The 13,837-nt window shown below is 37.4% G+C and overlaps 1 protein-coding gene across 1 annotated transcript in view; it reads right to left on the bottom strand.

The window, feature by feature from the left end:
* The window catches only part of tarbp1 (TAR (HIV-1) RNA binding protein 1), a 113,850-nt gene that overhangs the window by 83,588 nt on the left and 16,425 nt on the right, over nt 1-13,837 (bottom strand). Inside the window, 4 exon segments of the mRNA XM_028820197.2 lie at nt 3,220-3,316; nt 3,647-3,782; nt 5,638-5,735; nt 13,348-13,400. Coding sequence (XP_028676030.2) covers nt 3,220-3,316; nt 3,647-3,782; nt 5,638-5,735; nt 13,348-13,400 — 384 coding nt within the window.

Below are 13,837 nucleotides of genomic sequence, written 5' to 3'. Positions count from 1 at the left end.
TTAGTAAGTGGCCATAAACAGAATAATATGTTGTAGCTTATAAAATAAAACTGGTGTCAGATTTACACACACAAAATTATCTACTTTGCAACATTTTTTGAGGGTTCAAAACATACATGTACAAATAAGTAAAGTTAGATAATTCACTACCATTAGCATAATATTAAATTTAAAGTAAAGCAGGGAACTGACAAAGAAACCACATTCACAATTAAAACAGAGCAAGTATCTTAAATTACCGCTGACTCTTTAGACAACATTTCTTAAAAATTTAGGTAGGACACCTCATGCATCAAAACCAGTGTATACATCTTAATAGATACATGTTTACCAATAAATATATGTCAACCACTGTATATAAGCTCATGCAGTAAATATCAAGAGCAATATATCTCTCTATTACAAAAAAAAATTTTGGAACGTGATTTTCTCAAAGACACTTTCACGTTCTGCGAGAGGAGTCTTTGTGTCAAGAGATTTAACCACGTCTGGGGCTGGAAATAAAACAAAGAGTAGATGACAAAGTAGAATGTCATAAAGAATTCAAAAACGTTTGTAGAGCATCTAATTCGTGTTGCCATCAGGGCATCAGCGAAGCAAGCAGGGGGCGAAGTATAGTGATGGTTTTGGGAAACTCATGGGAGAAGAACACATACAAGCAAAAGTTTACAATAACATATTTATTATGAGACAAATGATTTTAGGTATGAATATGCAGATGGCTAAATTCAAAATACAAATAGCCAAACTTAAAATAATAAAACTTCTGGACCTGACTAATAGGTCTTGGATACCTTTTCGTCTAATGGAATGGTTTTTCTACCTGCACGCCACAGCACGCCACAAAACAATCCATTTACCGCTCGCCTTTCTCTCGCTCTCTCTCTCTGTTTGCTTTCTTTTCACCATCTAAGCGTTTGCCCCACAGTCCTCCCAAATGCATCTCACCACTGACACTTTAGAAAATTGAAATTTAAAGACCTATACCTAATGCTGTAAATTTGGCACTTATTTTGGAAATTTTTGCAAATAAAGCTACAGTGCCAAAAAATATGTCATTTTTATGACACCAGCTCATAAAGCCTGTAAACCTGCGGCAATAAACCAATTCTTCGATATAGTATAATGCATACAGGTGATATAAACACAATAATCTGTGATACAAATGGTGCACTATTACTATATATGGTATTTCAAGCCAAAATGTTTATATAATATGTTCTTATATAAAGAAATTATAAATCAAAATTACTTTCACAAGTTTTAAGATAAATAAACTTCTCATAAGCTATCATACATCCTTCAATTTTTAAGTATGCTGGCATCAAAATTTCCAATAATAACATTACTGAGCAACTACAGAACTTGACTTAATTTACAGTGCTGTCAAATAGCTTTTTTTTCCTTAATAAATAAAACCATCACTTAAAAATAGCATTTTGTGTTTACTTAGGTTATCTTTGTCTAATATTTAAATTTGTTTGATGATCTGAAACATTTAAGTGTGACAAACATGCAAAAAATAAGAAATCAGGAAGGGGGCAAATACTTTTTCACAGCACTGTATATTAGGGCTGTCAGGGTTGGTACAATCCTGGCAACATCACGAGTATAATCCTAAATGGCACACCTGTGCTTGAGTATGCTAAACATAAATATTTAAAAAAAAATAAATAGTTTATTTTAATTCCTATTAATGCCACACTTAATATAGAAAACATCCAACATATCTTGTAAAACAAACTCAACTAGTATTACCCTAAAGGCAAATATATTGTCTACAACTCATTAAAAGCAATAAAAAAAGAAGGCTGTGTTTTTTTTTTTCGCAATATCCACCAGATGGTGCCTTTGAGCACAAGAAGAAAACAACAGGCATAAATCATCCATCCATCCATCCATTTTCCAACCCGCTCAAAAGCATTAAAAAGGACACTATACATAAGAAATGTGTAATTTGAAACGTGTATTTTACAAGAAAAGAAATCTAATTATTATACTGAATCCCAGTAGAATATACTTATAAATGTGAGTAAACCTAAATGCCTTTAAATGCAAAGCACCACAATTACCTGTATATTAACCATTGTATCAACATGTCTTTAACCAAAAGCCTTTGGTGTAACTGTTATGCTAATACAATCAGCTAACAAGAACAGTCTAAAATGGAATACTACTGGTGATGTAGTGGTAAAGCCCTTAGTTTATATCCATATCATTCATCAGTTCTCAGTGCAAGGATTTGGTTGGTGTCTCACAGTGTATGCACCCCAACTTGACTCAAATAACTTCTACCCCAGCTACTGGAAAGCATTATTTTTCCTTATAATAATAGATTGTAGTGTGTAATGTCATTATCATCGAAATTTGAGTGCATCAACGTATGTCGCTAAGCTTGGGTGTGTACAGTTTTTCCAAGACAGAGCAAACTAAGCACATTTAGAGCTATATCACACAAAACTGAGCAAAAATCATTTCATTTTTTTTTTATTAAAAATTTCATTTAAGATCGTACTCTTTCTGTCTAGTTGACATGCTGTTATCTGCCTATTTACCTTGGATTTATTTGGTTTCAGGTCTGGGAAGAATTTTTTATTAAGAGTGAGGTGTTGCTATGTTAGGTACTGTATGTTATTCCTATGCCAATTCACAGTTGGTTATCTAGTTGGCAAATTAAATGCAGTACATATATGGATTTCCAAGTACTGTTTTTCTTTTCTTTTTTACCTGGTAATCAAAAGTGAATGTGTGACAACACATGCATAGTTAAGCTGAAGATGCTGTTTTATAAATACATTTGGAGTACTGTACTAGATTTTGGAAAATTGAAAGATCTTGTCTGACCACTGCTTTAATGTTTTCTTCTTTGCTGTGAGTAGCTGCTGCATTTATTTAATTTTCTTCAGGGCATTCATTTGATTATTTGAACATCAACATGTTCTTTGTATGGCAACCACAAATGTGCTGCACTACAAATGCTCACAAAGACTTGGATGTTAATTTAGACATAAATATATCAGAAGTTAGTGAAAAAACAAATAGTTCAGCTAAATTAGTTTCTTCCATGGTGTCCAGTTTGCTATAAACATTCAATACAATAAATAAAAAAGAGCTTCAGAGAGGAGCTGCATCATAATCATTATGAGGTTGCATCATAATAGTTCATGATTTTCAAGATATTAAATTAAATCTACAAAATTAAGAAAAAACGTTCAGTACCTCATCTGTCAAATTTAAAGCAGTTTGTAGGAGATAACACTGAGCTGCGCCTCGAATTAAGACTTGATGTGTAATCATAGTGCCACGAAGAACTTCTCTGCAAGAAAGAAAAATAAGTATAAACTGTAAGCATGCACAAAAAACAACATAAATCTATAAATACTGTAAAGTATTACAAAAGCAACAGGGGGGAAATAAAAACAGGTGACACTTAATAAGACAAGACTAATATTTAGTGTACACTTAATGGTTACACTATGCAGAGGACAGTACATGTTAGATTGCCTATTACCATTTAGGGGACGTTGGTAAAAGTGAATTTCTAAATGGTTTGTGAAGAAAAAACTTATTATAGACAAAAAAGTAACCAAATCATATAATATAGTAGAAATAAACAATCATGCAAAGAAATGTTTAGTGAGATTACCTGAATGCATGTAAACCTTCCACCCCATGGACTCTACAGTCTTTTACTTGTGCCAGTGCTTGCAAAATGAATAAAATGGGCACAGCACACCAGTTCCGACTAGACAGATTGTGGACAATCTTCAGCAAATATTCACCTGCAAATAGATATTAATATTATTACAGTTAACAGTACAAGTGAAAAATACCCCATGGCAAAGTTTTAAAATGCTGGTGAATAGCAAAAGCAATCATTTATGGTTCTTATTACTGATGTTCTTTTTTTTTTCTTCATCAAGAAAAATCCTGCCAAGGTCTATGGCACAACTTCTCATATCAATAATGGGTTACTAGTCTTGACTTAACTATTACAAATGATACCTCTAACTCTTTTAACTCAAGACTAGTAAAAGCGTAAGCTGTTTCACTTGCAGGTTTGATGATGGTAAAGGTCATTGAATTATTACACCAACTACTATGCTATAAAAAATGACTTTTTTTATAAAATCCCCTAAAACACTTAATAAACATAACATGATAGAGATATTTCACAGACCTTTTCAGTATCCATCTGATATATGCTCTACTGTATGAAGTTGAAATATTCTGTGTATTCTCTTAAAGGCTCCCCCGGAAACTATGTGATTATCTGTTTAAAGGTAACTCTCAACCATACACCTGGAAAGTACGTGAGCAACTAATTTGATGTACTGGTGCCACAACTAGTTGATGTTGTTTTAAGTACTCTGCTCCTCCAAATCCCCCCAATACAATATGTGTGTTGTGATGGACTGTAGTTCTGTCTTGAAAGACTATCACTAAACAAATTGGCAGAGTTTCTTGTAAAGGTAAATTGGACCAGAAGGATTAAATAAAAGGCAGCAACAGAACAGCATACCCTGCAATTTCTTTCATCGTTACTCTCAAAGAAGAGATTCAGATAGTAAATATCAGAATAAATAGCATTTGAAAGAAAAGTGTACTACATTTAGCTTTATATTAATTTTCATTTCTGTTACATTATTTAGCAGTCAAAACCACAATGTGGTGGGTTCATACTTCACACACTACCACTTGCCCAGACCAAGTCAATAAACCTTTATTCTATTTAACTGTATGAATATGACTCTATAAATGTGCACCATAATTCTGCTATATGGCCAGTTTTGTGCAAAAGAATCCAACAGTCTCTAATAAAATTGGAAAAAAACTTCCATTACAATTATTTAAATCTTAATGTACCAAGGTAAAACATGCTCAGATATTTTTAAAACAAGGAAATTGAGACCAATAGAGAAGAATTTCTGAATGATTTCATCAATGTCAGTGGAGTAAAAAGAACACTTGCCATTTAGCTACTATAGTGTTATGCCAAGACATACAAGTTTCTGCATTCTTGTGTATAAAGGCTTAAGCAAGTGCAGACACCCTAACAATTTTAAGACTGTGCAAGCTGAACCATTTATTAAGATATTGAAGAAAGAAACCCCTATGTATCTCCTTCCATGAAAGGCATCAGACGAACCTTGCATAGTAGCTTTGTGAGAATTAATACCTAAGTAAGTTGCCAACATCTGTCCCGCTGCTAAATCTTCCCAATACAATTCACGGATCACAGGGACCCAAAGCCTATTCTGGAAGCATTAGACCCTGGTGAGGAACCAATCCATGAAAGGCTGACACTTGATTACTGGACACACCAATGCATATATTCAAGGTAAGTCATGATCAAGTCATGGGGGGTAAACAGATTCAGGACACAGAGAGAGGGAGAAGGTAGACTGAGAGAGTAGAATTGAGTTCCTGCAACAGTCACACAAGATTGTTAACTATTGCACCAATTTGGAATCTACGATACATCTTACTTCTTAAAGGATTAAACTTCAAATACCCACAGCTAAATGAACAAAACACAAAGCATACAAGAGATGCCAACAACATGGTAATTTGTAAAGATAGGGAAACCTTTACACAGATACTTAAAGGCAAACAAACAGTATTAGCCTGTCTTACCTTTCCTGTCCTCCGGCAAACTTGAAAAGAGTCTTACAAAAAACTTATTTAACTTTACACCAATTTCAGGGCAGCATCCAATCATTTGTTCAGAAGACCTAAATGATAATGAATTTGTGTGAATTATTCCTGTAATAGAATCAGGATATTCATTTTTTTTAAAAAACATTAAAATACTGAAACATGTGTAGTATTTACACAAAAATCAAACCACAGTTTAATGTATACTACACACACACACACACACAGGGGTGGGCTAAACGTAGTAAGATTGTAAAACATCTATCTTTCAGATTATTTGGGCACTGTGCCCTTGTGACATTCTTTTGAGCTAATAAAGCTATGGAAATAATCTAAACCTGCAAGTCTTTTCCATACGAACAACTGTAAACCTGTACTGAGAAAAGCGCTATATAAATGTAATGAATTATTATTACTATTATATTGTATATATATATATTTAAACTGTACTGTATACTGTATATATACACACCCACACTAACACATACAGTCATATGAAAAAGTTTTGGAACCCTTCTCAGCCTGCATAATCATTTACTCTACTTTCAACAAAAAAAGATAACAGTGGTATGTCTTTCATTTCCTAGGAACATCCGAGCACTAGGGTGTTTTCCAAACAAAGATTTTTAGTGAAGCAGTATTTAGTTGTATGAAATTAAATCAAATGTGAAAAACTGGCTGTGCAAAAATTTGGGCACCCTTGTAATTTTACTGATTTGAGTGCATGTAACTGCTCAATACTGATTACGTGTGACACCAAATTGGTTGGATTAGCTCGTTAAGCCTTGAACTTCATAGACAGGTGTGTCCAATCATGAGAAAAGGTATTTAAGGTGGTCAATTGCAAGTTGTGCTTCCCTTTGACCCTCCTCTGAAGAGTGACAGCATGGGATCCTCAAAGCAACTCTCAAAAGATATGAAAACAAAGATTGTTCAGTCTCATGGTTTAGGGGAAGGCTACAAACAGCTATCTCAGAGGTTTAAACTGTCAGTTTCAACTGTAAGCAATGTAATCAGTAAATGGGAGGCCACAGGCACAGTTGCTGTTAAATCCAGCGGTCTGGCAGGCCAAAAAAAATACAGGAGCGGCATATGCACAGGATTGTGAGAATGGTTACAGACAACCCACAGATCACCTCTAAAGACCTGCAAAAACATCTTGCTGCAGATGGTGAATCTGCACATCGTTTTATAATTCAGCACAACTTGCACAAAGAACATCTATATGGCAGGGTGATGAGAAAGAAGCCCTTTCTGCACTCATGCCACAAACAGAGTTGCTTGTTGTATGCAAATGCTCATTTAGACAAGCCAGATTCATTTTGGAAGAAAGTGCTTTGGACTGATGATACAAAAATTGAGTTATTTGGTCATAACAAAAAGCGCTTTGCATGGCGGAAGAAGAACACCACATTCCAAGAAAAACACCTGCTACCTACTGTCAAATTTGGTGAAGGTTCCATCATGCTGTGGGGCTGTGTGGCTAGTTCAGGAACTGGGGACCTTGTTAAAGTCGAGGGTCGGATCAATTCAACCCAATATCAACAAATTCTTCAGGATAATGTTCAAGCATCAGTCACAAAGTTGAAGTTACGCAGGGGTTAAATATTCCAACAAGACAATGACCCAAAACACATTTCGTAATCTACAACGGCATTCATGCAGAGGGAGAAGTACAATGTTCAGGAATGGCCGTCACAGTCCCCTGACTTGAATATCATCAAAAATCTATGGGATGATTTGAAGCAGGCTGTCCAAGCTCGGCAGCCATCAAATTTAACTGAACTGGAGAGATTTTATATGGAAGAATGGTCAAAGATACTTCTATCCAGAATCCAGACACTCATCAAAGACTATAGGAGTTATATTTGCAAAAGGAGGCTCAACTAAGTATTGATGTAAAATCTTTGTTGGGGTGCCCAAATTTATGCATCGGTCTAATTTTGTTATGATGCATATTGCATATTTTCTGTTAATCCAATAAACTTAATGTCACTGCTGAAATACTACTGTTTCCATAAGGCATGTCATATATAAAAGGAAGTTGCTACTTTGAAAGCTCAGCCAACGATAAACAAAAATCCAAAGAATTAAGAGGGGTTCCCAAACTTTTTCATATGACTGTACATACATTCATACATACTGTATGCATACATTTACCAACACTTAAATTCAAAGTTGAAGGAGACCTGAGCCTAACCTGGCCACACTAGACACAGCGTTAGAAACAGCATCAGAAAACTTATTTGTGCACTGTATGGTTTTCACATCCAACCGCCCACACTCACTCATATGGGTTCAGTTTAGTATTAACAGTTAACATTGCCTGTACATCTTTGAAATGTGGGAGAAAATTGGAGTAATCAAAAAAAAATATGCAAACAGAAGAAGAATTTGCAGTCACCACATAGAGCAACTAGCTGTGGAATTCAAAGCCAGAATGCTCAATCCGTGCGGATTTAATTATTACTTATGAAAAAACAACACACAAAAGTTGTTCTAATACATGAGGAGGGTTATATTGGAAAGGGCATCTGGTGTAAAATTTTGCCAGATCAAAACAAGGACAACAATACAGATTTCCATACTGGACTGGTTGAGGCCCTGGTTAACAACAGCTGCCACCATTACTATTAGCCAAAACAGTGCTGGTGGAAATTGGGCTCCTGTTGGCCAAAGAAGGAAAAGAAGAGGGGGGAGACATGTCTGGAGGCAGGTGAAGAGAGTGGAACTGAGGGTAGGAACTTTGAATGTTGGCAGTATGACTGGTAAGGGGAGAGAGTTAGCAGATATGATGGAGAGAAGGAAGGTTGATATATTGTGCGTGCAAGAGACTAAATGGAAGGGGAGTAAGACCAGGTGGATCGGAGGTGGATTCAAATTGTTCTATCATGGCGTGGATGGAAAAAAGAAATGGGGTAGGAGTTATTCTGAAGGAACAGTATGTCAAGAGTGTTTTGAAGGTGAAAAGAGTGTCAGACGGAGAGATGATTATGAAGCAGGATTTTTTTTTTTTAATTTATAATTTTATTGTAATAATTTATACAAATCAAATCGATTTTTTTACAAATAATAGGATTGAAAAAAAAAAAAAAGAAAACAAGTTGACCCCCACCCCAGAGAGAGAGACAGCATGGCCAACAGAGTAAAACTTAAGGCTTGTAGACATACCTAAATTGATGAGTTTAATAGGCCAGTAGAGATGAATGGAGAGGAAAAAGAGATGTGGAGATAATTACTTCCTCGGTGCTTTAAGAGCTTATTCTAAAATTTTATTGATTATATCCTGCCAGGTTTTAAAAAAATTCTGTACAGAACCTCTAACTGTATATTTGATTTCTTCCAATTTCAAATAGAATAAAACATTGGTTACCCACTGACTTAAAAGAGAAGCGTTAGGATTCTTCCAGTTCAGCAAAATAAGTCTGCGTGCCAAATGTGTAGTGAATGCAATCACAGTTTGAAGCAGGAAATTGAAGATGTGATGACAAATGTTGTTAGTGCATATGCCCTTCATTCTGGGTGTGCGATGGATGAGAAAGAAGATTTCTGGAGGGAGTTGGATGAATTGATTGACAGTGTACCCAAGGGACAGACAGTGGCGATTGGAATGGATTCCAATGAACATGTTGGTGAAGGGAACAGAAGAGGTGATGGGTAAGTATGGTGTCAAGAAGAGGAATGAAGAAGGTCAGATGATAGTGGATTTTGCAAAAAGGACTGACATGGCTGTGGTGAATACGTATTTTAAGAAGTGGGAGGAACATAGGGTTACGTACAAGAGTGGAGGAAGATGCACACAAGTAGATTACATCCTATGCAGGAGGGCCAATCTGAAGGAGACTAAAGACTGCAAAGTGGTGGAAAGGAAAAGTGTAGTTAGGCAGCAGAGGATGGTGGTCTGTAGGATGACGTTGGAGATACAGAAGAGGAGGAGAGTGAGGGCAGAGCCAAGGATCAAATGGTGGAAGATGAAATAGGATGACTGCAAGGTTGAGTTCAGAGAGGAGGTAAGACAGGCTCTGGGTGGCAGTGAAGAGTTAACAGACAGCTGGGCAACTACAGCAGAAGTAGTAATGGTGAAAGCAAGAAGAGTGGTTGGTGTGACATTTGGACAGAGGATGGAGGATAAGGAAACCGGACGGTGGAATTTGGGAAGTACAGGAAAGTATACAGAGGAAGAGGTTGACGAAGAAGAAGTGGGATAATCAGACAGTTGCAGAAAATAATCAAGAGTACAAGGAGTAAAGGCGTAAGGTGAAGAGAGAGGTGGTGAAGGCTAAAGAAAAGGTGCATGATGAGTTACAGGAGATGATGGACACTAAGGAGTGAGAAAAGGACCTGTACTAATTCGCTAGACAGAGGGACAGAGCTGGGAAAGATTTGCAATAGGTTAGGGTGATAAAGGATAAAAATGAAAATGTACTCATAAGTGAGGAGAGTGTGTTGAGCAGATGGACAGAGTACTTTGAGAGGCTGATGAATGAAGAGTATGAGAGAGAGAGAAGGTTGGATGAGGTAGCGAAATGAATCAGAAAGTGCAACGGATTAGCAAGGAGGAAGTAAGGACAGCTATGAAGAGGATGAAGAATGGAAAGGCCGTTGGTCCAGATGACAACCCTGTGGAAGCATGGAGGTGTTTGGGAGAGAGGGCAGTAGAGTTTTTAACCAGATTATTTAATGGAATCTTGGAAAGTGAGAGGATGCCGGAGGAGTGGAGAAGAAGCGTACTGGTACCGAAGTTTAAGAATAAGGGGGATGTGCAGAGCTGTAGTAACTAAAGGGGGATAAAATCGATAAGCCACAGCATAAAGTTATGTGAAAGAGTAGTGGAAGCTAGGTCAAGGAGGATGAGGATTAGTGAGTAGCAGTACGGTTTCATGCCAGGAAAGAGCACCACAGATGCGATGTTTACTCTGAGTGTGTTGATGGAGAAGTATAGAAAAGGCCAGAATGAGTTGCATTGCGTTTTCGTGGACCTGGAGAAAGCATATGACAGGGTGTCTCGAGAGGAGTTGTGGTATTATATGAGGAAGTCGAGAGTGGCAGAGAAGTATGTAAGAGTTGTACAGGATATGTACGAGGGAAGTGTGACCGTGGTGAGGTCTGCGGTAGAAGTGATGGATGCATTCAAGGTGGAGGTGGGATTACATCAGGGATCGGCTCAGAGCCTTTCTTGTTTGCAATGGTGAAGGACAGGTTGACAGACGACATTAGACAGGAGCCCCCGTGGACTATGATGTTTGCTGATGACAATGTGATCTATAGTGAGAGTAGGGAGCAAGTTGAGGAGACCTTGGAGAAGTGGAGATATGTTCTAGAGAGGAGAGGAAAGAAGGTCAGTAGGAACAAGACAGAATATATGTGTGTAAACAAACAAGAGGTCAGTGGAATGGTAACGATGCAGGGAGTAGAGTTGGTGAGGGTGGATGAATTTACATACTTGGGATCAACAGTACAGAACACAGGGATTGTGGAAGAGAGGTGAAAAAGAGAGTGCAGGGAGGGTGTAATGGGTAGAGAAGAGTGTCAGGTGTAATTTGTGACAGACGAATACCAGCAAGAGTGGAAGGGAAGGTCTACAGGACAGTAGTGAAACCAACTATGTTATATGGGTTGGAGACAGTGGCACTGACCAAAAAAAACATGAGACAGAGATGGAGGTAGCAGAGTTAAAGATGAGTGTGAAAGGGTGTTACAAACATGGATAGGATTAGGAACAAGTACATTAGAGAGTCAGCTCAGGTTGGACGATTTGGAGACAAAGTCAGAGAGGAGAGATTGCATTGGTGTGGACATGCTGGGTATATTGGGAAAAGAATGGTAAGGATAGAGCTGCCAGGCAAGAGGAAGGCCTAAGAGAAGGTTTATGGATGTGGCGGGAGAGGACATGCAGGTAATGGGTGTTATACAGCAAGATGCAGAGGACAGGAAAATATGGAAAAAGATAATCAGCTGTGGCAACCCCTAATGGGAGTAGCTGAAAGAAAAATATTTTATGATTCACATAACGGCATACAGGCAGTTATCACTACCAAATTTATGAGACATGCCTGTTAATTATACATTTAGGCATCAAATTATTATTTTAGAATTTGTTGGTATGTACCCTTAGGAGAATGAAATATTCTTGGAAGTCACTTCAATTTTGTTTTGATTTTCCAGCCCACCAGAATGGATGCATTATCTTAATAGAGCAATTTCAAGCCCTATTTTGTCAGTGATCTGCTTCACTTTTATTTTTATTATAAATAAATGGAAAGATTTAATTTAATGTCATACTATAATCACAGGAACCTGACTGAAGCATGCAATATGCTGCAATTAGCAAGAAGCAGACAACTGGTGGTGACTGACACATTGCCCTTGTATACTATTGTATCAGAGGAAGAGAAGCACACAGTGAACTGTGGTTGCTGATCAGTTTCAAAAATATTTGGGTATGAGGTGTACAAGAATGCAGATGTTTCACAAAAGGATGTTTGGTGCTTATATTTAACCTGTTTGGTATTCACATTTACTTGCACGGATTTGTTGGATCACCAATTAATGTAATGCTCTCCACAGACCTTCTAGTCTGGTTTCCTTTTAACTACAGGGAACTATGCCTCTGTAAAAATAAAGTATACAGCATGTCATGTGACGTGAAAAAGACAGCTTTTAATTACTGGCTGCAGCAAAAGGTTCCAGCTGCAGACAGATACAGTACTTCAAGATCCTGAAAACTCTCAGGAGGCATTTTATAGTGGAATCATTAATTAAGGAGCAAGAAAAGCTTTGTAGACTAGTTTATCATTTGTGATGGACAGCACCCATGGGCTGGCACACCATTTAGGATGGATGCTGGTCCATTACCTGGCTGAGAGGTCAGGACAAAGGGAAAAGATGTTCTCTCCAGGAAGTTGTCAGAAGATGGCAATGATATAAAGCATATGTTTTGCATCCCGGCTGGGATGGAGCTGGGTCATTTATCAGCCGAGAGATCAGTATAATGGAAGGACTGGAGGAAACATTGAAACAGAGATATGGTCTCCCCCTATACACTAGACGGTAGCATCACCAGGTTAGAATTCCCACACTGACAACTGCAGTGCATGCTGGAACATGTAGTCCCATGGGGGCAGTTGTGTTGGGTTCCATAGGGGCTGCCAGGAGGAACTAACAGGATTCACAACCCCTACTTTCGGGGACTTCTGTACCAAGCCCCAGCACCATAAGTACTCCCGAGTCTGAGATAAAAGGAGTCACTCCGCTACACTTAGGCAAGTTGGATTTGGGTGGAAAACAAAAACAAAGCTCACCTGGGAGGAGTGGAGGAGAAGACAGACAGAGAAAAGGTAGAAAAATTGTTTGGTGCTTTTGTGCAACAATATAAAGAAGCCTTTGCTGAGATACTGGTGCTTAATAAACCTTTTATTGAACCGGGAGTTGTATCTGTGGTATGGGGAGTTGTTATATGCCCTAGTGGAAACACATTGCTTAAGCGATTGCATGCCTCCGTCCTAGTCGGATTTTTGCACATGACAGTTGCAGCTGGTTGAGTGCCCCTAAATTGCAAACTTATTAAAAGGAACCCGTTTCCAGTAGAATCTTACAATTAATAAAAAATCATAAAAATACTAGGAAATACTTGATGTTGATGAAGGTTAATACAAAAGAAAAATATTTTCAGTTAACTAAATATCTTACCTTTGAAACAATGTAGTTTCTGAAAGAACTACCAAGAATGGACCAACAATAAACTGAAATAATAAATAGTAAAAATGATTTTAGTAGTTCCAAGGTATTTTTCAGAAATGTAACAAACTTCCTGTCTGTGTGACTTATGTATTCTGTTAGAATTACTGATTAGTTATATTACAGGTTTTAATTTAAAATATATATAATGAGCAGGGAACATATGTTGCCTCAAAACAAAGAGACTTGCACTGCATAGACTGGAAAATTTGTTATCACCAAAAACTAGAAAGCTCAATGTGAACCCCCATCTATTATCTATGTTTTAGCATGGTTATCAAACTCAGCAGGCACTGCAAAAAATCATCTTGTTCAGCATGAAATCAGTAACTCCAGAGTAATAACATCGAAAATCAAACTAGCATCATGCTATATTTATTCTAATAAACACCTAGGTGACTGCTGACGAGTTATTTTTTAATACATGTACCCTTCCTTATAC

The sequence above is a fragment of the Erpetoichthys calabaricus genome, chromosome 15, assembly GCF_900747795.2.
Source record: "Erpetoichthys calabaricus chromosome 15, fErpCal1.3, whole genome shotgun sequence".
In the NCBI taxonomy this organism is placed as follows: Eukaryota; Metazoa; Chordata; class Cladistia; order Polypteriformes; family Polypteridae; genus Erpetoichthys; species Erpetoichthys calabaricus.
Note: the sequence above shows the minus strand (reverse complement) of the source record. Positions and strands in the feature narration are given on the sequence as shown.